The 26,111-nt window shown below is 55.6% G+C and overlaps 12 protein-coding genes across 12 annotated transcripts; 6 read left to right on the top strand and 6 right to left on the bottom strand.

Annotated features, from left to right (window-relative positions):
• Positions 1–127: 127 nt before the first annotated feature.
• PUNSTDRAFT_145205 (uncharacterized protein) lies at positions 128–1,331 on the bottom strand (the record flags this gene model as incomplete). Its single annotated transcript, XM_007386087.1, has 8 exons — positions 128–220; positions 271–435; positions 495–593; positions 648–743; positions 797–902; positions 956–981; positions 1,030–1,080; positions 1,137–1,331. Coding segments are annotated over 8 exons (831 nt in total), but the record flags the coding sequence as incomplete, so codon positions are not given.
• A 625-nt stretch (positions 1,332–1,956) lies between these two features.
• Positions 1,957–3,532, bottom strand: PUNSTDRAFT_115190 (uncharacterized protein; the record flags this gene model as incomplete). The annotated part of the gene is made up of 11 exons (XM_007386086.1): positions 1,957–2,044; positions 2,107–2,169; positions 2,306–2,385; positions 2,438–2,458; positions 2,515–2,582; positions 2,636–2,720; positions 2,772–2,803; positions 2,860–2,945; positions 2,996–3,096; positions 3,149–3,291; positions 3,385–3,532. 11 exons carry the CDS (start codon positions 3,530–3,532, stop codon positions 1,957–1,959), a joined length of 915 nt encoding a protein of 304 aa, XP_007386148.1.
• A 521-nt stretch (positions 3,533–4,053) lies between these two features.
• On the top strand, positions 4,054–4,530 carry PUNSTDRAFT_31307 (uncharacterized protein; the record flags this gene model as incomplete). Its single annotated transcript, XM_007386085.1, has 1 exon — positions 4,054–4,530. A coding segment is annotated over one exon (477 nt), but the record flags the coding sequence as incomplete, so codon positions are not given.
• Positions 4,531–6,283: 1,753 nt separating this feature from the next.
• Positions 6,284–7,085, bottom strand: PUNSTDRAFT_145203 (uncharacterized protein; the record flags this gene model as incomplete). Its single annotated transcript, XM_007386084.1, has 5 exons — positions 6,284–6,376; positions 6,433–6,502; positions 6,552–6,653; positions 6,710–6,767; positions 6,836–7,085. 5 exons carry the CDS (start codon positions 7,083–7,085, stop codon positions 6,284–6,286), a joined length of 573 nt encoding a protein of 190 aa, XP_007386146.1.
• Positions 7,086–7,485: 400 nt separating this feature from the next.
• Positions 7,486–9,406, top strand: PUNSTDRAFT_121798 (mitochondrial carrier). Its single transcript, XM_007386083.1, has 8 exons — positions 7,486–7,512; positions 7,565–7,825; positions 7,880–7,985; positions 8,048–8,331; positions 8,392–8,495; positions 8,547–8,988; positions 9,046–9,130; positions 9,183–9,406. The coding sequence occupies exons 2-8, from the start codon at positions 7,651–7,653 to the stop codon at positions 9,232–9,234; spliced, it is 1,248 nt and encodes a 415-aa protein (XP_007386145.1). The 5' UTR covers positions 7,486–7,512; positions 7,565–7,650; the 3' UTR covers positions 9,235–9,406.
• Positions 9,407–9,555: 149 nt separating this feature from the next.
• On the top strand, positions 9,556–10,098 carry PUNSTDRAFT_115188 (uncharacterized protein; the record flags this gene model as incomplete). The annotated part of the gene is made up of 1 exon (XM_007386082.1): positions 9,556–10,098. One exon carries the CDS (start codon positions 9,556–9,558, stop codon positions 10,096–10,098), a length of 543 nt encoding a protein of 180 aa, XP_007386144.1.
• A 660-nt stretch (positions 10,099–10,758) lies between these two features.
• On the top strand, positions 10,759–12,177 carry PUNSTDRAFT_72005 (uncharacterized protein; the record flags this gene model as incomplete). The annotated part of the gene is made up of 6 exons (XM_007386081.1): positions 10,759–10,903; positions 11,071–11,209; positions 11,270–11,372; positions 11,437–11,663; positions 11,729–11,991; positions 12,059–12,177. The coding sequence occupies 6 exons, from the start codon at positions 10,759–10,761 to the stop codon at positions 12,175–12,177; spliced, it is 996 nt and encodes a 331-aa protein (XP_007386143.1).
• An 846-nt stretch (positions 12,178–13,023) lies between these two features.
• Positions 13,024–14,977, top strand: PUNSTDRAFT_72366 (uncharacterized protein; the record flags this gene model as incomplete). The annotated part of the gene is made up of 4 exons (XM_007386080.1): positions 13,024–13,113; positions 13,250–13,756; positions 13,815–14,669; positions 14,729–14,977. 4 exons carry the CDS (start codon positions 13,024–13,026, stop codon positions 14,975–14,977), a joined length of 1,701 nt encoding a protein of 566 aa, XP_007386142.1.
• Positions 14,978–15,454: 477 nt separating this feature from the next.
• Positions 15,455–17,439, bottom strand: PUNSTDRAFT_136506 (uncharacterized protein; the record flags this gene model as incomplete). The annotated part of the gene is made up of 9 exons (XM_007386079.1): positions 15,455–15,697; positions 15,759–16,288; positions 16,345–16,501; positions 16,559–16,633; positions 16,699–16,809; positions 16,862–16,955; positions 17,005–17,106; positions 17,167–17,291; positions 17,350–17,439. The coding sequence occupies 9 exons, from the start codon at positions 17,437–17,439 to the stop codon at positions 15,455–15,457; spliced, it is 1,527 nt and encodes a 508-aa protein (XP_007386141.1).
• An 815-nt stretch (positions 17,440–18,254) lies between these two features.
• PUNSTDRAFT_54073 (triacylglycerol lipase) lies at positions 18,255–20,063 on the bottom strand. Its single transcript, XM_007386078.1, has 4 exons — positions 19,547–20,063; positions 19,293–19,486; positions 19,004–19,234; positions 18,255–18,939 (listed from the first exon to the last, which is right to left on the bottom strand). Exons 1-4 carry the CDS (start codon positions 19,922–19,924, stop codon positions 18,351–18,353), a joined length of 1,392 nt encoding a protein of 463 aa, XP_007386140.1. The 5' UTR covers positions 19,925–20,063; the 3' UTR covers positions 18,255–18,350.
• A 285-nt stretch (positions 20,064–20,348) lies between these two features.
• Positions 20,349–21,164, bottom strand: PUNSTDRAFT_115184 (uncharacterized protein; the record flags this gene model as incomplete). The annotated part of the gene is made up of 1 exon (XM_007386077.1): positions 20,349–21,164. The coding sequence occupies one exon, from the start codon at positions 21,162–21,164 to the stop codon at positions 20,349–20,351; it is 816 nt and encodes a 271-aa protein (XP_007386139.1).
• A 284-nt stretch (positions 21,165–21,448) lies between these two features.
• On the top strand, positions 21,449–24,108 carry PUNSTDRAFT_105798 (phosphoribosyl anthranilate isomerase; the record flags this gene model as incomplete). Its single annotated transcript, XM_007386076.1, has 2 exons — positions 21,449–21,774; positions 21,826–24,108. 2 exons carry the CDS (start codon positions 21,449–21,451, stop codon positions 23,927–23,929), a joined length of 2,430 nt encoding a protein of 809 aa, XP_007386138.1. The 3' UTR covers positions 23,930–24,108.
• Between the last annotated feature and the right edge of the window lie 2,003 nt (positions 24,109–26,111).

Raw genomic sequence — 26,111 nt, 5'->3', positions numbered from 1 at the left:
GTTCGATCATGCACGTAGAAATATGCCGGCACGCTATACACCAGCTAATAGACTACCAATCAGGCTGTTGTTCTGTCAAACACGCTTGCTATCAGCATGTTTTGCAAACGAGGGTAGAAACTCCTACATTTGCATCCCCTAGTTGTACAAGGACGAGGATGTTCCCAATTGTTACATTGGTCAAGTTGACGTTTCCAAGGGAGATATTGATATTCCCAACCTGACAGCGGTTCAGCCAGACGAATTAGCAGAATATTCAAGAATGCATACTGAAACCGTTATGTTCCCTACGCTCGCGCCTATTGAGCCGGTGCCGACGGATACATCCCCCCCTGATACGGTGGGGGAAGGAGCAGATCCAGAGGACGTGGATGTAGCAGGCGTGATAGTTGTCAAGGCTTCCGATGTAGAAGATGGCGTGTCCGATGACGAAGCCTGGGGCAAAAGAACGTTCATCTGGAATTCTTTTGGTTAACTGGGCATTCAAATCAAACCTGACGCTTGTATCCAACATGAGCAGCCACATCAGAGCCTGAGCGACGTCTCCTCGGTGTCGGAGTTGCGGTCACAATGGAAGTGTCCGATGCCGACAACTGGGGTGATACAATTAGCATACGTCGCATCATCGAGCGACCTCCTTCGCTCACATCTGAAGCTACAGACGATGTTGTAGTGCTAGTAAGCGAGCTGCCAGTAATAGTGGTGGGACCAGAGGTCGAGCTAGCAATAGAGGTTGCAGGGCTCTGAATGTTTCGCCTAAGCATGTCACGAATCGCGCGAGCAAAGAAGAGCGAACCGATATGCCAGTCACAGACGTGCCAACACCAGAGAAGGCGACGGATACAATGACCGAAATGTTGCCGATCTTGATGTTCTCGATGTCGATGTTACCAGCGGAGACGCTGAAGTCAAACACTACGTCAGGAGCCGACTCGCTGGGCATGCTAATTCTTACGTGACGTTGCCTATGGTCACATTCACCTGGCAGAGATGTCAGCATCGAGAGTGTGTTAGGAGATATAAACGTACATTTCCAACTCCGGCGTTAACAGGGCCAACCGCAACCGTCGCGTTCGGAGTCTGCGCGAAGGTTAGTACAAGGAGCACTGGCCAAGCAACGGAGTGGATGGGCATACCGAGACTGCAGGGTCATCCCTTGCGTGTAAATTCCATACAGGTGCGATATCCTTGTGTTCCTCGACCTCTGACTCGCGTTCGCAGATATTCCTCTCTTCCGTCGCAAATGGGTTGCGCAGCTGGAAAGAACTCGCAAGGGTAGGGAGTACGATGAAGAGGACAGAAAGTGTTGGATAGATCGACTTCGCTAGCATACTCAGGCTACACGAGGAAGGCGGCGGGCTCGGAACCGCGAGAGTGAAATTGTCGGGCACCAGTTGAAGAACATCGTGGCCAACATTCGTGCCAAAGACGTTATACAGTCCGACCGAATGGCGGCGATGGGCTAGCAACCGAGGAAGCAGGTCCTGATGGATGCACTGAATTCAAAGAAGACTGTCCGGTCGTTCGTGCGAGGATCTGGGTGCAAAGGAGTAAGGATGTCCCGAAGACCTCTGGCCTGCAACCCCGGCGCCGGCGCGTATCCCGCAGAGTGAGAGCAGAGTTGCGGCTTTCTCGCCCGTTCGAGCGCAAACAACGCTGGGCAAGACCCAAGACTTGTATGCGCGAAACGGGCAGTCGAAGCATTCGAATCTGATACGAGCCACCAAGATACATCGATTCTTCGTGAGAAATATTGCGCGGTGCCTGGTTGACGGTCTCTCAGAATTTAATGGTTTTTCAAAAAGTCTGCTTGCGGCTATGACGTCAAGGTCGCGATCGTAGGCAACATCCCCGCAACCTGGTTACAGCTCAGTTGGGTCTCACCACGTTCCGGGACTCGCTTGGATTGCGTGAAGCATTATGGGCATATGAACACCATGAGGATGCAACGCATCTCTACTGGTAGTCATAGAACCCCTTGCCATTCTTCTTACCGTACCATTGCGCGTCGACCATCCGTTCCAATAGCACAGAGGGACGATACCTTGGAAGCGTCACATATATATCAGCTTCGGGTACTGAGCGTCACACGAGAGTTCAACGCACTTTGAGTCTCCAGTACCATGGTACAGAGTTTGTTGGATGGCAAGGCAGGTGTCCAAACCGATGCTAGGAAGGCGTGAAGTGTGAGTGTCATTTGCAGCAGGAAAGGAGACGTCAGTGTACTCACAAGTCAGCTGGACATCAGTATACGTGGGTAAGTGCCAAAACCTATATGCGATGCAGCGAAGCGGAAAAGTCGGACATACCAAGCTGTAGCGGTCCCATTGGATGGTTCATGCCAAGCTTCAAAGTCTTGTCGATGTCGTCGCGGGTGGCGACGCCCTAGGATTATCCATGAGTCGAGGTGAAACATAGTAACAGGTGTTGCACTGACCTTCTCTAAGCACATGATGGCCTGCAAGGGAAGTTATCAAGTGCTCAATCAAATAGAACACTATGCGAGAGGCGCACCTCGTTAATGAAGGGCATAAGCAAGGCGTTTGCAACAAAACCAGGCTCGTCTCGCGACGTCGTCACCTCTGATGTGCAGCCTGGTCACGCGCCGAAACCAGGACATGTACGAGATACTCACCTTTACCACACGCAACGGCAAATGCGCGTGCACGTTCGAGAGTATCGGGAGAAGTTTGAAGTCCGGGGATAAGCTCTACGAGTTTCTGCACAGGGATCACTGTCCGCGCGACTGATCATGTTCACAACGGACGTACCATCACGGGGACAGGGTTGAAGAAGTGTATGCCTTGGGCAATGCGTGAGGCGCAGATCATTGAGACAACGTCAGTCTCTGACACGTACCAACTACGCGACCGGTGACTTGGCGTCCTTCGTCGCTCGCAGCACTAACCCCTTCAGGAAGCGTGGCAGCTGCGATCTTCGTAATGCTAGGGATACATTAGTATATTTCAATGAGTTGTCTTTGACGTCCGCATGCCTAATGCTGCTCGTGTTACTGGCGAGGATGGCGTTCGGTTGTATCTCGCGACCTAGCGCTGAGAATATATCTTGTTTCAACTTGGGGTTCTCCGAAGCTGCCTGGGAGTAAATCGTGAGCATATAGCCCACATAGGGACTGAACAAAGCTCGCCTCGATGACCATGTCCACATCTCGAAGTCGATTTATATCGCCTTCAACGACGCTAACGCGGTCCTTCGCGTCCTTCGCGTCCTCGGACGAGATCTTCCCTTTGGCCGTATCCTTCTCGAGCAGTTTAGAGAACAGTGAAAGACCTAATCAGCGTGGTCAGTTCTCTTCATGACGTTCAAGCGGAGAAGCTGTTTGTATGAAAGGTTGTATGGCTTGTTACGGACCAAGTTATGCACCTTTCTCAATTTGTGTCTTGCTCCTGTCCATCAACAAGACCGGGACTTTGGCACGTAGCGCCGCGACGTATGCAATTCCCAAGCCCATCTGCCCGGCGCCGATAACGGCCAGAGAGGATGTGGGCTTAGACGCTGAGCCGGTGCTCATGCTTCGAGCAATCACGAAGGTAGAAGCTCCGAGACGGGGTAAGGGCCTTGAGCACGCTTGGAACGCCATTATATCGGCTGGGACCTTCAGATTACCAGAAGAAACAAGGAGAGGGGAATAGCGAGAGATATGCCTTGGTCGAGAGCGTCGCGTCGAACGAGGCAAACGCGAAATGCGGGGTACGTGCCATGTGAAAATGGCCGGATCATCCCTTGCTTTCGCTCCGCGTCTGGCTCAGCGTCTGACATTGCGGACGCAGTCTAACGCCGTTGTAGGCTTGTTGGCAGTACATCCAGTGGTTGCGGACGTGCATGGCGGATAGTCAGCACAAAGGGGACGCCGAGCAGTTATCTCAAGAAGGATGGCAGACATGCCTCCATGAGATGCGCAAACATGACCAGCGAATGATCAAAGACTGGAACGAAGAAATAGATGCGTTACTCCTTTTCGTTGAGTGATTTATGTCAAGGGTGCGTATATTTGGGTGCTATCCTGACCGCGAGATTCCTTTGTAGGCCGCGCTTTTCTCCGCAGTTGTCACGACATTCGTCGTGCAGTCATATCCAGGGTTGCAGCCCGACCCGACCCAAACGTCGACAGAGATCCTGACACGTATCTCAATGCAGCTCTCGAGTCTGACCGTCAATCAGGGTTTCATCAACTCGACGATACCAGCCGCGAATCTCCAGAAGGTGGAGCAGTTCACGCCCTCGACGTCGTCCGTCGTCGTGAACCTTCTCTGGTTCACGAGCCTCGTCTTTAGCCTGGTATCGGCCCTCTGCGGGATCTTCACCCGCCAGTGGTTAAGGCAGTACGCCGGATGGGAAGTTTCCTCTGCAAGGCAGAGCGTTCGTCTTCGGCAGTTTCGGTACAACGGGCTTCAGCGTTGGGGCGTTCCCCATATCATGACGTTCCTTCCCATTTTACTTCAGCTTTCCCTCGTGCTGTTCTTCGCAGGACTCATAGAAATTCTGTGGAGCCTTCACCGGACGATCGCCATCGTGCTCACCGTTATCGTCTCCGTGTCGCTGGCGCTGGTTCTGGCATCGGCAATGGCACCTATCTTGGATAGAGAATGCCCGTACAGGTCGCCGCTGTCGTGGGTTTTATATCGGTTATACGTGCCGTTCGCCTGGATATCGGCATATGTGAATCGGATATGGACCATGCTGCTCCTCTCAGGTCGTTCCGTTCGTCTCGGATGGCGCCTCTACCTCAGCGTTGTATTCGACTCCGAGGACATCACTCAGACGCTTGCGAAGGAGATGCCGTCGGAATGGACCACACGCGATCTCTACACCATTTCCGCGGGGCTCGTAGACTCGCACGCGACCCGCTGCGATAAAGACGCGCTGGCATGGATCCACGGCTGCCGGTTCGATACGCGGTCCCGGGAGCAGGTCCTTCTGCTCTGTCTCAAGGATCTTCATCCCCTGGACCAACCCCGTCTAGTCTTCGAATTGGCAGCTGCGGCGAGCGGCAACCACCTGTCTCCATTCCTGCGGCGCCTCCGCAGCGGGGCATGGAACCCGTCCGGACCCGACCGCGGCTCGGTATCAGACATGTACCTGCGTATGGCCATCCTCGCTTACAGTGAAGCGCCGAAGGATAGAGAAACGCCTGGGCAAGGTCCCATAAGCCGTCTGGACGTGATGCTGCTCCTGGACTATCTGCAGTGGCGATGTTCTCCGGGCGTCATTCAGGCGGAGTACTGGCCTTTCCTCGTGGATCGCCTCCAGGACCGTGTGATTTCCGAAGAGCAGTCCTACAGAATTCAATCGGCCATTCTCGACCTGGCGACGCGATACCCACATATTGCCCGTTTTTCTGGTATGCTTTCACTCGCCCTCGTATATTCTACGACACGCTCCCGTTGACGATGGGCCTTACAGACGCACATGTGCTGCTCCGCTGGGCTGCTGTCATGCTTCCGGGTCGAGGCAACACGAGGCAAACAGCGGTGCCGCTGGTTCAATACGATCGAGAGGAAAACCTGCCATTGGTTTCAGGACCTCCTCCTACTATTCGATACGAAGACATCGTAGACGCCGTGTTGCGTCTGATCGCTTCGATGAGCTCGCGATCGGTACCGTTGACAGAGGAGTCACAGAATGTGCTCAATGAACTCCTCCGCGGGGCGGGCGACCACGTTCTCCGAAGCGGCAAACCGAACGCGCACCTCTGGTGTCGCTCGCTGCTAGAACCGATCTACGAGATATCCACCGCAAACCCCGGCGTGGTTCCAGGGCAGATGGTGCATGCACTGAATATGTCGTGCTTGTCTTCGAAGACCGCGATACCCGACAAGGAACACGCCCTGATAGAGCGGTTACGGAAGTCAGTGGGTTTGCCTTCGATGGCGGATAGCTTAGGCCGAGGAACTTTGGCCGGTCGCACTTTGACGACGCCGTAGACTGCAGCATTCGCCATGGTTGCTCGAATTGTAAGTGCCTAATGAGATGCTTTCTATGTACAATTTCCTGACCGTCAACGGCAGGGTCGGATGTACATTCTTCAACCGATTGTGCACGCGTCCAGGTTGCATGGTCGTCATACTCCACATTGCTCTGTGGATGCCGAACCACACGCGTAAGGCGTCGGTCGACTGACTACGGACGACGACGTCCTCGGTCGAAAGCATTCTACGCTGCTCCCTCTGGGTTGAACACGCCTATCGCTGTCAGGATGGGATTGAGGAGCCCGGTCGGCCAATTTAGGCGATGCATCTTCCATGACAATCGAGGGAACCCGTCATAGCTTGCACCTCGGCGCGTTCTTCGGTTCGGGCTGGACCTTTGAATGTACCGCGGTTGCCAGAAGCTTTCCCTTTTCCTTATCCCAAATCTGCGTGAAGTTAGTTCAGGTTATGCGCTCGCTAGATCCGGCAGAATGCAGCGTACTTCACATTGACACGTCAATATATTCTTGCCGACGCTCAGGCTCTTACCAACGATCGATAGCGTGGTACCACTGCCAATCCATGAGCGAACCAGGTCCAGCCAGTGAGCGACCAACGAACCCTTTGGCAGGTGCATGCCATATTATGTTCATCGCCTGAGAGAAACCAACCCCGGCGCTGCCTGATACGAGCGCAATCGCCACGATGGGTACAGACGAACACCTGAAGGACAAATGAGCCAAACGGTACACCGTCGTGATTGCAGGGTATATGCGCACAAATCGACCAAATACGCCATACAGCCGCCGTGCAAAACTCCGTGTGGATTCAGCATGTCTGTTTCGGTATTCGCGAGTCTGAGCTTGGCATGACCGACGGGATTACACTGCTGAGAAGCAACGTACGGTTTTCGACGAGGATCTCGCAGACGCTCTCGGATTGCCAGGTCGGTTCATCGCTCGCAGTCTTTCGAACGTCTACCTCGGTTATTCGAATCTTCTTCCCTACATCGTTCGAATACACCTCTCCCGCGCCGACATAGTACGCGAGGAGGTTGACCAGCGTCTGCTTGTCGTCGGGGGAGAGGTTGCCTTTGATGGTGGAGACGTCGTGTCCCGAGGCTCGAGGTAGCGTCCTAAATATCCGTGCGTCCATTGAGCGTCGAGTAGGGGATTTGCAGTAGCAGTGTATGTAGTAGTGTACGCACCAGGATGGTCGCGCTGAAATAATCCCACTCGGATGCTGTTCGCGCACAGGTTTCTGATCGCCCGCACCGACTTCAACGGCGACCTCGGTCTCTTTGTTCCTCTCAACTACGCACCACGAGGCGTCGTAGGCAGCGGATTTCACGGACGTAGACCGTACACCGCTGTTTGGACTGTATTCCTGGATCGAGTCGACCGACTTGCAAGGACATGATGAAGAGATAAGAGAAACCCTTGAACGGTCCGAAGGTCCAAGACGACAATCCTCATAGGGAGCCACGCCGGCCGGATTGTCTTGTTAGGTTGTCTGACTCTCAGCATCGCTTCGTGTCCTACTCAACATCGCCCCCTAGTCTTCGGTTATCCGGCTTGATTAGGTTCCGTCAGCCTCACCTTCTTGTGATTCTAATGAACTGACGTCATTCCCAGTAACGTTATGAGACCCTTCTCAGCGTTCTGAGCTCCTGCTGTCTGCTTGAGCACGCCCGTTTCTGTCCAAGTCCTGTTGAACGTCTATGGCCACCCCAAGCCTTCCACCGCTGGTACAAGCGACATCCGGCGCCATAGGAAGCGCGACCGCGAACGCGCTGGTGTACCCGCTGGACCTCATTGCTACGCGAGTGCAAACGGACGATAGTTCGGGCTTGTCTTTCGACGGCCGTCGACGAAGGAAACTTGGAAGGCTACGAGGTATGTCGTCATTCGGACTGTGCTAGCAGCACCAGGACGCTGATCACTCTGCAGAGATTCGGGTTATACCGCAAATCGCACGCGAAGTTATACGGGAAGAAGGTTGGAAGGGCCTCTATGATGGACTTGCGACGGATACCGCGGCGACTATTGTGTCAAAGTGCGTATCCAACTGATGATCGCAACACACCCGAATACTAAAAGAGCAGATTTGTTCCACAGTTTTTTCTACTTTTATATATACGCCTTCCTACGAAGATCCGTCGTTCAACGCAAGGCATTCTCTGCTCCTCCGTCTAGAGCGAAACAACGGCTCGCCGTTCTGAGCGTCCCCGAGGAACTCGGACTCGGCTTTCTATCCGGTGTCCTCTCGCGGGCTATCTCCACTCCGCTAAGCATGGTCACCGTGCGTATGCAGACGCAGTCCAACAACAATAGAAAACCTGGGCTCGTTGAAATCATACGAAGCATTTACCGCGAGCATGGCCTCCTTGGCTTTTGGAAAGGTACCGTTGGTATCCGAATGTGTCCCATACAGTATCGCTAAACTTGGTGACTACCTTCAGGTTTCGAAACGACCATCGCGCTGTCCCTCAATCCAGCCCTCACATTCTCGTTGATACAGCTCTTCCAGAGGATACTCCATCGTCTCAGCACGAAGCGCTTCTCGGTTAGTAACCATTGCTCGGACTGTTCGCATCGTCTAACATTACACACAAAGAGCCCCGCTCAAGTTGCTAAGAGTGCAACGGCATCATTCCTTACCGGGGCGCTCGCGAACTCTATCGCGGTAGCCATCCTATACCCTCTCATCCTAGCGAAGACACGGCTGCAATCCTCAAACTCGGATCGGAGAGAGACATTCTCCACTCGTGGATCGGCGCCGACACATCAGGATCATTCAGCGCTGTTATTTACGGATGGACCCCGCCCTACAGAACGCGTGGCGAGCCCGCTAGAGATGGGCGACAACGATGCCGATCGCATCAAGGCTGTTATCGAAGATACAGAATCCTTGCTCAAGGAAGCCGTACACGACGTAGCGAACACGGCTGCGAACGCGGCAAGCGACGTCAAGGAGAAGCTCGTGGAGGTTCACGAAGGCGTGCGCGACAAGGGATATGAGGTTCTCGATATTTGGCGAGATGCGTACCGGGCGAATGGCACGTTTTTTTTCCAGCTCGCTCCTTCTCCTGGAAGCTCAATTACAGTTCGTGCAGGAGCTCGCGGCCTATATCAGGGCCTGGAGGTGCAGATCGTCAAAGGATTCTTGAATCAGGGAGTGACTATGGTGGTCAAACAACGGCACGCATTTTTTCCCCTGTGCAGACGGCCGGCGTACTAATTATTCGACCAGTATGGAGCAATTGGTCGTTGCGATCGTCCGACAGCGCTTGCGGAATCCGTGATGTCTGAAGGCGGGACGGGTGACATGTATCAATATCCTTCACTTACATCGCTGAACACGATCCAGTGTATATGTAGTTGTGTTCAGTGTTAGAGACTATTATCTGAGCACATCCATGTCCGGATCCATGTCATTCGCTTCGGTCTGTATGTATTGGGTAGCGTGTCTCATGCGCAGCAACATACGATGACGCGGCATTGCCCGACAACTGTCGCAGCATCGGACTCTTTGATCGCAGTCCTTCACAGCATGTCTCGACCATAATTGCATAGATGGATGCACGCACGGGCAATCCACCATCTACAACTTGCACCCGTCCGCCATGTCCACCGTACAAACGCCCGTGAGGGCGGTCTACGTCTCCCTCGGCCTCACCGCGGCCGTCGCGGTCCTGGCGAGCCTTTCGAGCTCGATGCACTGGTTCAGCACGCTGCGCGTCGCCTACCCGCTGCTCACCTGCCTCTGGGTCGCTGTCGTCGTCCACCACGTCGCCACCCTCGCGTTCCGCTACGCCGCCGGCGACTGCGTCTCACCCCGCGCCTCGCACCAGTTCGACTGCGATCGCGCCCCGTTCTCCCTCCCCAAACGCCACGCGATCTTCCTCCGCGTCGTCCTCATCCTCTTCGCCCTCGCGACGCTGCTCACGTTCTTCGGCACGGCCCACATATGGATGTTCCGCTCGTGCCCCCTGACGCGCATCGACTGCGTGCGGTGGGTGTGGGTCCGGGTGCTGCTCGTGCTGCTCGACGCAGCGGCGCTGGCGGAAACGGCGATGCTGTTCCTGATATTGCGGTCGATGTCGGCGGATGTAGGGCCGCTGGGCGTTCTGGGCCTCAGGGGGGAAGACGACGCGCTGCTGGGATGAGTTGGCACGGAGGATATCTTGGTGCGTCGTCTGAAATGTCTTGTCTCGTTTACCAGTCTGTTCATTCTGGATTTCATTTAGGAGGCTCAACGGGAAATGAGAAGTCTCATGATGCCATTATATTGTATTCTTCAGGGCTGCTGCTTGCTACGAACTCTGAAAGTCATGTGGGCCGTGTCCGTGACCAAAGCACTGAAAATGTCGGCCATTCGAGGCTCAGCATAATCTGCCGTATCCCTTGGATGAGCCAGCTTCCGTCTATGAGCGTCGAGCGGCCGGCGTTGTCGGTAGAACGGATGTGCCTGTTCGGCGCACCCGCCAGACCCCTGTTTCCGTGCATGACCGTCGATCTACGGGCCGCAACCCAGCAGCCTAGGTGCGGGTAATCATGTATCATTCAGGGCGGATATACTGTCTTGCGGCGTTTCTGAGACGAATCGAGTCGTGCTACGTCGGGCACGCTCGCCACTCCTATCTTCGACCAGGGCGATCCAACAGAGACGGCGTTACCATGGGGTCGCCCTGCCGTGAGCCCGACGGTTCATGCGGCGAATCATCCATCTTGGTCTACGCCTTGCGCGGGCCGCCTATAAGGCCTCGCTCGTCAGCAAGAGGGACTACCCAAGCTCGCTTATTTCATTTCCTTCCTCGCGCAAGATAATGCCGTCTACCAACCTTCGCGCTCTCGGCATCGCGCTGTTGACGGCCCTGCCCTTAGCGTCGGCATACACATGTTCGGCGGGGACGTACAGTCCCACCGGCAGCTCGCCCTGTTCGTTCTGCCCACAGGGCACTTATACCAGCAGTGCGCATTCTCGTCGTTCGTTCCTGCGATACGTATGATTGACACGACTTTCTTTCCAGCCTCGGGGTCGAAATCATGCACGAAGTGCCCCAGCGGATACTACCAGGACCGTGAGTTGAGGCTTTTATACGAGTCATGCATCGTCTTCTCACCCGGCGTTTCATCAGAGACCGGCGCGACGTCTTGCAAGGCCGCCCAGGCTGGTTGGTTCGCAGCTGGGCCTGGGGCCACATCGCAGACCATCTGCCCGTCGGGGTACTACAGCGCCACGTCTGCCAGCGCCTCTTGCACCATCTGCCCGGCAGGGTGAGTGAGCTTACCACAAATCCATCACATAAATCGTAGCGCTTATCTGAATCGTTTCAGAACGTACTGTAATGGACAGGGCCGTACCTCTCCGCAGTCGTGCCAACCCGGGCGATACTCCGCTTCGCCCGGGGCTACGCAGGATTGCGCCAACTGCCCGAAGGTATGCCGCATACTCTGGAGCATGCCCGATTTTTCCGTGTCCTAATGCCTTGGTTCGCGTATAGGGTACCTTCAATAACGTGTATGGTGCGACATCGTGCTGCACGTGCTGCGCCGGGTGGTACACGGACCAGACGGGGCAGACGCACTGCTTCAACTGCCCGAACGAAGGCAGTTTCCAGCAGGGTTACTCCTCGCCCGGTGCGACGGACAAGTCGCAGTGTTCCGCCAAGAGCGGCGCGCTCTCGAGCTGCACGCAGGACTCGACCACCGGCGCGTGCCGTAAGTTTCGGTCGTCAAGTGAAGCCTGAAGGCGTTGTGCTGACTTCCGGGGACAGCGACGACAACGGCGGGGAGCTCGAGCCCGTCGGGCAACGCTCAGAGGCGCCACGTCGTGCCGCGGCATTGCCCCCCCGGGACGAAGGCGTGTCCGACCTACGCGAAGGGCGCGCTGGGCGGGTACGAGTGCGTGAACACTCATACGAGTCTTGAGCAGTGTGGCGGGTGCGTCGCGGCGGGCGAAAGCCTCGACGGCGTGCGGTCCGCGGATGGCGGGAGAGACTGCAGCACGATACCACAAGCGGAGGACGTGAGCTGTTACCGCGGCGAGTGCCATATCAGTGCGTCGCATCCACTGCTTTACGATGTGTTCAAGGCGGGGTAGAATGCTGACGGCGGTCGTTGCAGAGACGTGCAAAGAAGGATATACTGTGTCGAGCGACGGAGAGCGCTGTGTCGCGGTCACGGTCGTCGGCAACCGTGGGCGGGATGGACACCGTCGGCACAGGAAGTCGCACGGGTTGTAAATCGGTGGTTTCGATCTTTTCCCTTTCATCTCATGGTTGGACGGGTGGTTCACATCGGTAATCGCGGTGTCGCGGAGATATCCATGACTGTGCGCATACTCAGGCAGCATAAATACTACAAGTACCATAAGTAATCCGAATTTGTACAGAGCAATCGTTATCCATGAAACGCCGTTCACGTCGATCGATCATGGCGGTACAGTAAGCACAGTCAGAGCCGATGAAGTGTCGCTAACAAGGGGGATAGTATTGCCCGCACCACGGTATGATGAAGCGATGATGAGATAGAGCGCAAGAGGCGTTGTATTACGCTGCAAACAGATACGCAGGCCTAGATGGGATCAGAAAGATAGAGATGTCCGGTCGATTGGGCCCCTCTCGCCGCCGTGGTCGTCAAGGACATCGCCGGCGTGTGCATCAGTAGTGCTGCAGTCCCAGCGTCAATACCGCCCTGTGTTCGCGCTCCCTGGCCTGCTCCTCTCGTCCGTCGTCCTCCTTCGTCTTTCTCGTCCTTCGTTTGTTTATTTCCGCTCCGTAGAGTTTCTCTTCGTATTCGGCCTCGAGGGCAAGAGATCCGATTGATTGACTTCTTGCGCAAACCTCTGATCTCGCTCGGCGCGGCACAGGCTTGTTCCAACTCGGTCGACCCTCCGTTGTCTATTCCCATCGACTCGCTCGCGGCTCCCGGCCGTCCTTACCTTCAATACACCCTTAGTAGTATTAACGACGACTCTGCGTCTGGCACGCCACCGCACCCTCGCCCTTCCAGCTCTCACCATCGCTTCACGACCGACGACGCACGAACCGATCACATATTAGACACGAGGCAGAAAGCGCAGCGACCGGATGTCTCTCAAGGCTGAACTCGAGACGTGGGCCGCGGCCCTCAAGGCGTACGACGAGGAGGATTTCGAGAAGGCCCTCGATCTATTCTCGGTGAGCGTCCCTGCCAGCCTCGTTTCTGCCTCGCGATAAGATGTTGCGGATATCCGTCGTGTTCCCTCCTTCGCCGATCTCGTCGTAACCACCTTCTCCCGTACGAAATGCACGCTCACGTCCATCTCCGATGTAGCGCATCGCAGACTCGTCCAAGATTCTCACAAACATGGGTCTGATCTACGCGACGCTGGGCGAGCACGAAGCCGCCGTCGAGCAGTTCCAAGGCGCTGTTTCGCTCGACCAGTACCTCGCCGTCGCGTACTTTCAATGCGGCGTTTCCAACTTCCTTCTCGGCCGCTACGAGCTCGCGTTGAAGGACTTCGATGAGGCCCTCCTCTACCTTCGCGGCAACCAGGCGATCAACTATGAGCAGCTCGGGCTCAAGTTCAAGCTCTTCTCGGCCGAGGTTCTCTTCAACAAAGGCCTCTCGCAGATATACATGGGCCAGGTCCAGGAGGGCCTCGCGGACATGGAAGAAGCTCGGAGGGAGAAAGCAACGGACGAGCACAATGTGATTGACGACGCGATCCAGGATCGCGGCGAGGGCTACACCGTGTTTTCCATCCCGGTCGGTGTGCTGTACCGCCCGTCGGAGAACAAATTGAAGAACGTCAAGACGAAGGATTATCTTGGCAAGGCCGTATGTCATTTCCTTCACCACAGTACCGGGCCCAATCTGACATTTATTGAACTCGCAGAAACTCGTTGCAGCATCCGACAGCTCCGAAGCCTACACAACCTTCTCAGGAGTCACCAGGCTCAAACAAGGCGTTACCCCGACCGGTATCTTCATCGAGGGCGGCCCAGCCGCCGATAGCGGCGCCTCCCTCGGCCGCTCCGCCACCGCACTCCCCAAACCATCCGAGCCCATGCTCGGCGGCGGCGGCGGCGCGGGCCTCGCACGCGCCAAGACGACGCTCAACGTACCCGCCAACGCGCGCGAACGCATTCAGGGACTGTCCCCCGGCGGCCCTCCCCCGCCCGACGCGAACGGCGCGGGCAACGGACCGAGCTCACCCAATGGCGCCGGCGTCGGCCGCGCCAACACGATGACCAACGCGCGGCCGCCCCCAGGCGGCGGCCTCGGCGGACCCGTGCGCGGGCTCTCCGTGCGCAAACCCGGCGGGCCTCCTCCAGCCGACGACGCTCCGGCACCCGCGCCGCCCGCGAAGGCGCCGGGAAACTCGCGCCTGACCGAGTTTTACGACGACTACATCGACTCGTACACGACGGACGACGACCCACCGCCGCTTCCCAACGGCGTGCCCGCGGCCGCGGCACCTGCTGCGGGGTCGGACCGGGTCGGCGCGTGGGCGCGCGCGAACGCGCAGCCGCAGCGGGGAATGTCGACGCGCGCGCCGCCGAGCGCGTATGCCCCGAGCAGCGTCGGCGGCGGGAGCATGCGGCGTAAGCTCACGCGGAGGGGGACGCGGAGCGCGCCGAGCTCGCGTGGTATGAGCTCATATGGCGGGCCATACGGCGAGGAGGACGAGGAGCCGTTCGAGGACGATTACGAGGACATGCCGTTCGAGCTCGTGAAAATCCGGGTGAAGGTATGTGGCTACCTCCACAATGCGCCAGCCAGAACAGATGCTTAGCGACGTTTTTCTAGCTCCATTATCAGGACGACGTCCGGGGCATGGCGCTCACGCCGGAAACGCCCTTTGAAGAGTTCATAGAGCGAGTGACGTCGAAGTTCGGTAAACCACTTGGCGGCCTCGCCCTCAAATTCAAGGACGAGGACGGCGGCAAGGTCTCTCTCCGGGACGAGTCAGACTACGAACTCGCGATTGAGACTGCGCGAGAGAGCGCCAAGGGCAAACCGGAAGGCAAGCTCGAGGTGTGGTGCATGGATATATGAATCGACCTCCTCCGTTACCTATCATCTCAGTATCGTATACCTCATCCGGCTTGCTTTGCCCGGGTCCATGCATTTTCACATCACGCTCGAGCAATGTCCTCTGATGCAATACACTTCTGCAGCAGCTTCCTTCCTCCTCTGTTCAACTTTCAATAACACTTGGGTTACACTTGACGATGCCTTCCGGCGTGTTGTTTATCGCTTACTGTCCTGTCTTCTCTCGTGTATTGTCTACTCGGATCGAATTAATTAAACGGTGAGCTGGATAAGAAGCAGGATTGTCATATTCTCCTGCGTTCTCCGTAGGTGACGAAGGGGGCTTTGTTATTGATACAGACTTGTACAGAAAAGAGACGAAGGACTAAATAACAACAGCCTGAAAACGCAGGCGACGCAATATCTGACACGGACCTTCTACTCAAAACCCAAAGACGATGAAAGTGAATCGAGAGACACCAACTCAAAGGGGGCTCAGCATTAGTCGCACCACACCTCCAGCTTACCCTCCGGCCTTCCGTTCGCGTGCTCCCTGGCGGTCTCAATGGCGAGCTCGTAATCTGATGAATCGAGGAGGGACACTATGCTTCCGTCTTCGTCCTTGAACTTCAGCGACAATGTCAAGGATGACACATCGAACTTCTTGGCGACGCGGTCGACGAATTCTTCGTACGGCGTTTCCGGGGTGAGCGTCATTCCGCGCAGATCGTCTTGATAGTGCATCTGGACATATACCATCAGTCCCCTTTGCCTACCTCTTCGCGGTAGGTACTGAACTACGTACCTTGACGCGGATCTTGACGAGCTCGAACGGACCCTCGTCCGAGCCGTAGTCACTACCAGCGCGGAACGAGCCCGCGGACGGCATCAAGGCGGTGCGCTGCGACATCTTGCGCGCGAGTGAGGCCCCTCCGATACTCGGCGGGTAGTAGCTGCTAGGCGGCGGGCCACCGGTGCGCGCAACCCTGGTGCGGGGCGGCCCATCCATTCTCCACGAGTCGATCAGCGATCTGGGAGTCTCCTTTATCGGCGAAGGAGCCGCGGGCTTATCCTCGTACGCGCCGACGACGTCCTCGTAGTAGCTGAACGACTTCCTCTCGGTTGCGATCGGGTTTGGCGAAGCTCGGGCGGGAGATGTCGAGTCATCCACCGGAATGGGCGGCATATCTCCAGAAGGCGCGGCGTATGGCCTTCGCAACGAACCTTGTCGAAGAGGTTGCAGCGGTGGGCGGTTGCTCTGAGTGCCCAGACCGAGAGCCGTATTTGAACGTGCGAGCGGACTGATAGGTGTAGTCTCCCGCGGTTTCGGTTGGTCTGAATCGTGAACAATGAGCGGCTGACGATTGGAATTCTGACGGAAGATGGCTTACCAGCACCAGTACTTCGACTCCTCCCCAGACCAGCGGCGCCGTCGGTGATGACTTCTTGTTGGATCCAGACTCTGCTCGGTGATATACCCTTCTTCAATAACGAGACGCCGGAGAACTCCACGCTCGTGTCGAGCGAGTCGTCAGAGGCGATGAGTTTCTTGGAAACGTTCAGCATCAGTGGTGCATTGTGGCTGCGAGCTCGTGGAACTCTTACCGCTCTTCCTAGATAATCCTTCGCTGCGGTGTTCCGTACCTTCTTCTCCGGTGGTCGGAAGAGGACACCGACAGGCTGACAAACGCCACACGCCATTAGTATCATGAACTAGTACGAAATACGCGAGAGGGCGTACACACCATGGAGAATACGGTGTAGCCTGATCCGCGATCGCGAATGGCTTCGTTGATGACGTCGTGCTCACTGGTCACCTTCGCTCGATATGCTTCTTCTAAATCTCGCATGCCCTCCTGAGGTCGTAGTCAGCCCAAGCTTAATGTGATCTTGGATGAAGGATATTACCTCCACACGTCCCATATAGATCATGGTCAACCCCCTGTTGAACAGAACTTCTGCACTGTAAAGCTTGAAGTTCAGACCAAGCTGTTCATAGAAGCTGCAGAGCCCCGTCAGCATGATGTATTGTTGTTCAGACTGAGACTAACATCGTGTTGTTCCCCCTGAGGTAGAGGTAGGATTCATCGAAATCTTTGATGGCGTCCTCCCACTGGCCAAGAAGGAAATTCGAGACCCCGGCCTGGAAATAACTGGGTGGCCCAGTTTTCGCATCAAAAGTCATTAGCAACATGGTAAGATAGGAGGCTTACGCTATCGCAAGGTACTTGTCCGCCCTCGTCGCCTCAACGAAGCAACGAACAGCGGCGTCATGATCGCCGACCGTGGCATGTATTAGGCCCATGTTCATAAATATCCTCGATGTCTCCGCGATGGTCTGCAGCGGATGACAATCAGCGGCATGTGGAAGGTGAGGTGTGTATGCGATGACTGACGCCGAAGATGTCTAGAGCCTCCTGATATCTGCCCGCATCGTATGCTTCCAGCGCGGAACACCATGTCTCCAATTCCGCTTTGAGCGACATTATGACGGTAGTGCGGTTTATATGAGCAAAAAATATATGGTGTTGAAGAGAGAATAGGATAGGGAGCCTGCGTTCTATACGAATCTCTAAGAGCCCAGCTCTGCGAGTAGACGACCAGAAACGAGAGAAGGGACTGAGCAATGAGAGGACTGAAACCCAGAGAGTTATGGCAAAAGAGGACCCTGCCTGGGGGGTATTTACGGAAGCGGGGAACTACGGCCCCTCCGCACGTCATATATTCGTCGTCCGTTACCGCGCACATCAGCCCCATTCCGGAACCCGAGCTCAGACAGAGAGACATGACGAAGTGAGGACGAATCTCATTGACGACAAGTTTCCCAGAAAGGCAAGTGCAGCATCGCAACGGAAAGTCTCGCGGGGCCTCGGACGCAGGAAGGCGGGCCGAGAACGGGTCTTCGAGCTCTCTGGCCACTGTCGAGCCATGCCGCCTGCCGGCGCGGGCGTTCCAAGACGTTCCAGAGGAGATTCCAAGCGACAGCGGCACCCACTCCATCTCGGCGGCGCGGTCAACGCCTTCTCACCATCATGAGATTGTTGCGGTCCTCAGAGCCTCCAGCGGATAGCCCGTCATGAAATCTATATGGCGCAGGGCTGATCAAAGTTGTTCTTTCAGCTTCGATATGGTTCTGCAGGATGAGCGGGTTGCGTGAACGAGGCAGGGAAGGGACGGAGATGCGCGCGAGATGGCGCAACGCAAGCTCAGCTTCTGCCACCACGGTGCCGCATTCGGCATCGTCCGGTCATCCGGTCGTCTTCCTTTCACTGCGACGCCGCTCGCAAGTAAGTAATCCATGGGCGTTGTTCCTATGCAACTATTCCTCTTGTACACACCATATACATTGTCCGCTAGGGTATCGCTGGTCTATTGGGTCTTCATATTACCGTAACCTTCACGCTGTCGTTCCCAACTTATCTACGCCGTTGCTCAACCCGTCCAACCTCTCCGGGTTTTCACAATACCGCTTCAACGCCTCCAACACCTCCGGTATCACGTCTACGTGGACGTCCTTTCCCCACAGGACGTCCAGATGCTCGTATGAATGTAACCTCTTCTCAACGGTGTGCGCCGGCAGCTCGCGCATCATCACGTCGATGTGCACCAGGCTGTCGCTGTCGCCCCAGAGGAGGACGATGGGCGTGACGATGTTCTTCGTCGGGAACTTGGCCGGCACGTACGACGGGCTCGACCCGCCCCGAAGCGGGATGGCGGACATCACGTCGTCGTCGAACATCTGGAACGTGCCCGTGCGCATGATCTGGAACCAGTGCACGACCGACTTGACGGATGCGAACGAGTACAGGTGTGCGTACGCCGCGATCTTCTGTGACATGGCAATGTTGCGGCCGTGCCAATTGAACAGAAACCCGAGCGACGAGTCGATGAGCCGCGTAAAGATGGGTGGGTAGAGGATTTGCTGCCACATCGTAGCAGAGGGGAGGATGGTCTTACGGCCGAAGAATAGAAAGAGGGTGGTCGGGCTGCGCATATGAATCTATCAGCGCTCGCGAAAAACAAGACCTGGAAGGATTAGGGGATGCTCACGAGGCTTTCATGAGGCCGTCTACGATAGGTGCGGCAAGACCAGGAGGGCTCATCGCAGGCGCAAGCGCAATGAACACATTGATCTTCTGGTTCAACTGAGGATGTATACTCAAGGCTGCGAACGCCTGCGCGGTTCCCTGACTGAAGCCGATGTAACTGAGGCTGTTCGCTTTAGTCACGTCCAAGATGTAGTGGATAGAGTCCGGTATGTCATGCCACGCGAAATCGTCACTGTAGATACCAAAGGATAGATAAGTCACACTCAAGAGGCTGATTGTGGACAACTGACATGCTATAGTCCCAGAACTTCGTGCTGTTCGGACTAGAATGGGTAGACTTCTTCGAGTACTTGTTGCCTCTGTTATTCCCTAGCCAGACATCGAATCCTTGTTCCACCAGAACCAGGGGAAGGCACCGTTCCTCGCTGTTGAGACACATCCAGACGTCCGAATTCATCAGCAGACCGTGGTGAAGGTAGACAACCTGAGACAGAGTCGGTCAGCGAGAGCTTCCAGGTATAAATATGCATGTTGCGATGCTCACTGGTCTCCCGGTGCTAGTGCCGGGATGGCTCTTCTTCTGACCCTTCTTGGAGGGAAGCCGATGCAACCCCAACAGGTATCCGTCCTTGGTCATCACGACGTGCTCTTCAAAAGAGTATCCAAAGATCTCGCAAAGCTGTCCGAAATCTTGCGCCATCCGGATGCGGTCGTTGAACTCGCGGGCCTTCGTCTTCGACCGCGGTGGAGCGACGAAGGTGTTGAAGAGCTCTCGCGAGCGGTCGTGAAACCACTGAATGAGCGCATTGGGAAGAAAAAGAATGACGATTCGGAGCAGGCTCTCGGCGACGATGAAGACGAAGCCCAGGAGGACGGCGAGGTACTCGCGGGGCGAGAGCCTCCCGATCACGGGCAGATGCATCGTGGATTATGGCTTGACTATCGAAGCTCGCGTCGTTCTAAAGGCTCAGTGCGACCACGCGCGACTCACTCTAGCCTACAGAAGAAATGGCAAGGATAGAAAATCTAGAGCATGAACCCACAGAAACAGATGGTGGTCGACGAACAAGACGGTGAATGCAGTGACACTTGAACGTGATTGCGGTCATTCGAAAAGCTGTGCCCGAATTTGACGTTTTGTATGAATCGAGCATCCCGATGTTCATGTCCGCTGTGGGGCAAGAAGAACAAACGCTAAAACGGCAACTTCATTCATATCCCACCTACCTACTTACAACTATGCATCGTACAGTCTGGTAAAGACAGTGTTCAAGGCGCGTTCGTGACGTAATGTTACAAAGAAAGCAACGACGGCGAGGATTGGAGTTGACCACTTCACTGATAGCTCAAGCCCACGCGAAGAACGAGGCGCCCGCGCTGTACATAATCGAGTCAGCCCAGCTCTGCAGATGCCACGTCATCTCCGAGTTGGTGACCGACGACGTGCTCAGCCGCACCCGCAAATTCTTGGCGGCGCCGTAATCCAACGAGTCGAGCGCCATGATGACCTTTGGCGTCTTCTCGAACGCGGTGGCGGGAGAAAAAGGGAAGACCCCCCAGGTGTCATCGCGGGGTTCGTCCCAAGGGCGCACGTCCTGGGTGTTGAAAGAGCCGCTAGTAACACCGGGCTGGTCGGCGGGGTAGGCGAGCCAGGTGACGCCGGCCGAGTAGAGGATGGAATCGGCCCAAGAATCGACGTGGATGGTGAAACCGCGGGCGTCGATGTCGCTCGGGTAGACTTTGATGCGCCAGTTCTTTTTGTTGCCCATGTCGAGGGCTTGGAGCCAAGTGATCACCTTGGGCGGAGCCGCGAAGGGCACGGCGAAGTCAATGCGCTTCGACTGCGTTAGCTGAGGCTGGTTCCAGGGACGCGTCTCCTGAGTGTTGTAGACACCCGTCTGGATGTGGCTGAAGCGGGCGCTCTTCTCGAGATAGGTCATGGAGGCGGAGTAGAGCGTGGTGTCCGCCCAACTCTGAAGGGAGGCCTTGAACGACTCGGTTGTGGCCTCACTGGTCAAAGCGCGGATGCGAATGTTGGCGCCCTTGTCGGCGTCGAGCGAGGTGAGCCCAACCGGGAGCTGAGGAACCGAATCGTACTTCTTGTGGTAGTATATGACCTTGTCGTTGTCGTGCTGCGGCTTGTCCCATGGACGGAGCTCCATAGTGTTGAACTGGCCAGCATCGAGGGCATCTGGCGGATTGTAGACGACCGTGTCAAGTGACATGTAGACAGGAGCAGTAGCCGATCGAGACTTATTGCAGATTGCAGTCAGGAGCGAAGGAGAAAGACGCGCATCGACATGAGCGATGTTTCGTCTCTTGCAACTCGCTGACTCGGCCCACTGGTCGGGCTTGGACGGCCCTCGCACCTCTGCGTTCATAATCGCCGGGCTATAACGTCTCGTAGCATTACATCCGTTGCTCCCAAACCTTCAGTTAGACCATCATGTCGACTTCAACCCTTCCGCCCAATCTACAGGGCCCCCTGGATGTACTCATGATCGACAACTTCGATTCCTTCACCTGGAATCTGTACCAACAACTCTGCCTACTTGGCGCCAAAGTGACCGTCATCCGTAACGATGCTATACCCGTCGAAGCTCTCCCTGAACTCCAAATCTCGCATCTCATCATCTCCCCCGGACCAGGACACCCGAAAACTGACTCTGGCATCTCCCGTGAAGCAATTAAACACTTTACGGGCAAGGTTCCCGTACTTGGCGTCTGCATGGGCTTAGAGTGCATAGTAGACGTCTTCGGTGGCGAAATAGGGTATGTCCTTCTCCAGGCGCCTTACCACAAAGCCTACTGACCGAAGAACAGGTATGCTGGAGAAATCATGCACGGAAAACTCTCTCGTATCTCGCACGATAACCGAGGTTGCTTCAAGAACGTCCGGCAAGGAATACAATCCACTCGATATCATTCCCTCTCGGCAGCGGTCAAAACGCTCCCTGACGACCTCCAAGTTACTGCCATCACTGAAGGCAGGGGAGTCATCATGGGCGTAAGGCACCGGAAGTACACACTCGAAGCCGTGCAGTATCACCCGGAGAGTATTCTGAGCGAAGGAGGGGACGACCTTGTCAAGAACTTCCTTACCATGACAGGCGGCACCTGGGAGGAAAACCCCCAACTGGGAGTCTTGGACCCTGAACTGCCAGCTTTCGACCCGAAACCCTCTGCAAACGGCACTGCATTACCGACCAACTCGAAGGTACCGTCCATCCTTGACAAAATCTACGCCCAGCGCTTGCGCGATGTCGAAATTGCCAAAGCCACCCCTGGGACGACACCGGCAGACCTCGCGACCCTACTCTCTATGCACCTCGCTCCTCCCCTCGTCCCGGTAGTAAACCGACTCAAGTCCCGCACGCCGGCGCTGATGGCCGAAATAAAGCGCGCGTCCCCGTCTAAAGGCGCGATTGCGATGAACACCAACGCAGCCCAGCAAGCGCTCACGTATGCCCTTGCTGGAGCATCGGTCATCTCAGTGCTCACGGAACCTACGTGGTTCAAAGGTACTCTCCTCGACATGCGGCTTGTGCGCGAAGTCATCTCCACATTACCGAACAGGCCCGCGGTCCTGCGGAAAGACTTTATCCTCGACGAGTACCAAATCGCCGAAGCGCGTCTCAACGGAGCGGATACCATTCTATTGATCGTAGCGATGCTATCCCCTGAACGTCTTGCGGCGCTTTACGCGTACTCTCTCTCATTGGGTATGGAACCCCTCGTTGAGGTGAACAGCGCTGCAGAGATGGAGCGTGCACTCGAGCTTGGCGCCCGTATTATCGGCGTCAACAACAGGAACCTACACGACTTCAACGTTGATATGGGGACGACCTCCCGCCTCGCTGACATGACCAAGGGCAAGGACGTCGTTCTCTGTGCGCTGTCCGGAATCTCCGCGCCCGAAGATGTGCGGCAGTATGTCTCTCAAGGCGTCGGCGCCGTCTTAGTAGGAGAGAGCCTCATGAGGGCAAACGATACGAGAGCGTTCATTCGGGAATTGCTGGATTGGCCGGAGGTGCATACGGACGTGAACAAGGTACCCCTTGTGAAGATATGCGGGATCAGGCAGCCAGAGGAGGCGCTGGCCGCCGCAGAAGCTGGCGCGGACATGCTCGGGCTCATGCTCGTTCCTTCAAGCAAAAGGGCGATATCGCTCGAGCAGGCCCAGAAGATATCTTCCGCGGTTCGTGCGACTCGCGCCAGTCAGCCATTGCCGCCACCGCCTGACACTGCCGACGATATCGAAAACGAGCCCTGGTTTACCTCACATGCTCGCACCCTCTCAAAGACCATAGCCTCAAGGACTTCGCGACCGTTGCTCGTGGGCGTCTTCCAGAATCAGCCGCTATCATATATTCAGCACGTCGTATCTGTTGCCCAATTGGACATGGTGCAGCTCCATGGATCCGAGCCTTCGGAATGGGTGAAGCATTTACCCGTTCCGGTAGTAAAGGTCTTTCACGTTGACAGACATGGGCGAGGCTTGGAGGGTATCACCCGCGCGGGCTTACATCAGTTCGTCTTGCTGGACTCCGTACGCGAAGACGCGAGCGGACTAAGCGGCGGGAGCGGCAAAATCGTCGACTTGGACCTGGCCAAGACGATCGTGCAAGTGGGCGAGATAACAGTGGACACAGCACATCCTTCTTCTCACCCTATCCCAGGTCCAGTCCAAAATAACGTTCTGCCCACCGTAGGCGTGGAGACGGATGTGAAGAAACCCGGACGGCCCATGCCCATAATCCTCGCTGGCGGCCTCACGCCCGATAACGTGCGCGAGGCTGTGGAACGTGTCGGACCTTGGGCGGTCGATGTCAGTGGTGGCGTGGAAACTGCGGATGGTAATGGCAAGGACGTAGAAAAGATCAGGACGTTCGTCAAGGCAGCGAAAGGGGAGGGTTTTTTAAGCTGAACACCAGGAATGACTACGGTACTGGAAGTGGACGCAGTCCTATCAGTCCCCTTGAGGAGGATAGCTGGAGGTGGGCAGTCATTTCTGGATTCGTGAGGAGGCTATGAATGCGCGCGCTTAGGTTGCATGATCTTGTATGATGTCCATAGGCTTGGTTCCGCCAGCAAGGACAGGAACATGACAACTGATATGGGCTGCATATAGTCGGCCCCTTGAGCGAGAGCCCCGAGAGCCCCATTCGCTGCTATCCCGGACTGCTTCAATCCCACGCCCATCTAGACGCTTTGCTCTTGGTCGACCCTTATCTGGATACATATGATATCACTCTCGGTTTCGTGCATCCAAGATCGTGCTTGCTGAATGAATTATCGATTACTCGCGTGCCAACTCGACCGTCTTGCAGGAATCGAGCAGCAATCGGTCGACGTTACGTGATTGGATCGTGCGTGCCCCTCTCGTGGATCATGATTGGCTCATCATTCCAGCCGCATTGGGTTGTTGGTGCCAACTGGTTCCCGGCGCTCGGATGCGAAGAACGTCCACGAATAGCTCTTACCTGCATTGAAGTCAACGACTCATGATGATCATGTGGCGCATACAATTCGCTGATCAAGCACTCGCGCAACGGCATACATATGATACATATATTTCTTCGCCGAACAACCGCTCCCCTGCTCTTTTCCCTTCGGAGATTCTCTCGCTCTCTGGAGAGCATTGCGCTTCGGCGGCATTCTTCGTATCTTCATCCCTCGTAGATCGAGACATCAGTTTCCTTCGCCGGACCCACGGCATCTCATTCCTTCATAGCCCCTTCATTTGTTAGGCACAAATGGCGTTGACGCACGCCCAGCTGGAAGGCGTCCAAGAAGAAATGATGGCAATTTGGATGTCCTTGCTCATCACTCTCTGCACTGAACTGGTGCTTTGGGGAGTGCTGCTGTCAACATTTTTCCATGTTATCCGAGTGCTGCTTTCGGTCGGTAATGCTTGGACATCCAGACTTCTCTTCGTGGTCATTTCCAGCGTGATGTTCATAATCGGCACATGCGACGTCGCCTTCACCTTGTGGATTAGCCTCCACATCGCGGACAAAATCCATCCATTCGCAATGGTGCATATGATATCGTTCTCAGACGGCCTGAACAAGATATATACTCCCGCCCATGTGAGTGGATCTGTCGACTGTGTTGGTAACACATGGTTGACCACTTTCGACGCTAGCAAGTTCTAACCTTCCTCCAAATATTGCTAGGGGATGCGATGCTCGTACGTGTACAATTCTTACACGTGCACTTTGTCCATAGCAATTAAGATTGAAAATCGTCTTATAGATTTACCGCTCCTTCATTGTATATGACCATAGCTGGCGTATCATCCTTCTGCCGTGTTTCCTTTGGCTGGTCAACGCAGTTCTCTGGTTTGTGACAGTCATCGGTGCTCAGGTCATCCTCGCAATGGGCCCATCCAATTCCGGGGATATCCCATGGCTTGGTGCACTTTCCGTGACCTTTTATTTTCTGATTCTCGTGACGAATCTTCTCCCCACTGGTGATTATATGTCTGTTTTCGGCGTGCTGTGTGCTCAAAATGCATCCATAGGCCTCCTGGCTTTCCGCCTGCATAGGACATCCAAGGCTGCCGGAGCCCTCAATATTAACGACAAGAGCGCACGCCGAGATCCTGCACACTATGCTGCTCGCATCGTGTTAGAGTCCGGGATGGCATATACCGCTCTTATAACTGCGGTAATCGCTGTCACTCTAACCCCTTCGAGCTCACAAGCGAGCGATCTAGTAATGCCTCTTGGCGCTGCTGTAAGTTCTTTGTTCTATAGTCATTACAATCATTCTCATGCGGTAATCCCGACACTACAGTTGCAGCCTGATACAAGCCGCACCTCCGCCGAAGGCTCAATTTTTCATTTTGAGCGAGCCGGCGCGACTTTAGGCGTGAAACATGGTGTTTGCTGCCAAATCTGCGGTTTTCGATTTTTCGGCTCTTGTTTCAATTTCGGGAGCATGAATCGGATAGTATGTTGGTCATAAACGGTATGGAGTCGGACAGCACTTGACGCACTACGCCAACGGCAGCGCAGATCACGTATATATAGTAATGGGTTGCGCCAAAATAGCCGTACACGATACAGACTTCGTCAGACGTCGTGGCTCGCCTCCTGCGCTGA

This window comes from Punctularia strigosozonata, assembly GCF_000264995.1.
Source record: "Punctularia strigosozonata HHB-11173 SS5 unplaced genomic scaffold PUNSTscaffold_10, whole genome shotgun sequence".
In the NCBI taxonomy this organism is placed as follows: domain Eukaryota; kingdom Fungi; phylum Basidiomycota; class Agaricomycetes; order Corticiales; family Punctulariaceae; genus Punctularia; species Punctularia strigosozonata.
Note: the sequence above shows the minus strand (reverse complement) of the source record. Positions and strands in the feature narration are given on the sequence as shown.

Coding starts and splice junctions, on each gene's coding strand:
- PUNSTDRAFT_121798 (XM_007386083.1), top strand. CDS start 7,651: ATGGCCACCCCAAGCCTTCCACCGCTGGTACAAGCGACATCCGGCGCC. Junction 8,332..8,391: donor CCTCCTTGGCTTTTGGAAAG/GTACCGTTGGTA, acceptor GACTACCTTCAG/GTTTCGAAACGACCATCGCG. Junction 9,131..9,182: donor ACTATGGTGGTCAAACAACG/GCACGCATTTTT, acceptor TTATTCGACCAG/TATGGAGCAATTGGTCGTTG.
- PUNSTDRAFT_54073 (XM_007386078.1), bottom strand. CDS start 19,924: ATGCATCTGCCCGTGATCGGGAGGCTCTCGCCCCGCGAGTACCTCGCC. Junction 19,235..19,292: donor AAGTTCTGGGACTATAGCAT/GTCAGTTGTCCA, acceptor TGGTATCTACAG/TGACGATTTCGCGTGGCATG. Junction 18,940..19,003: donor GACGGCCTCATGAAAGCCTC/GTGAGCATCCCC, acceptor TCATATGCGCAG/CCCGACCACCCTCTTTCTAT.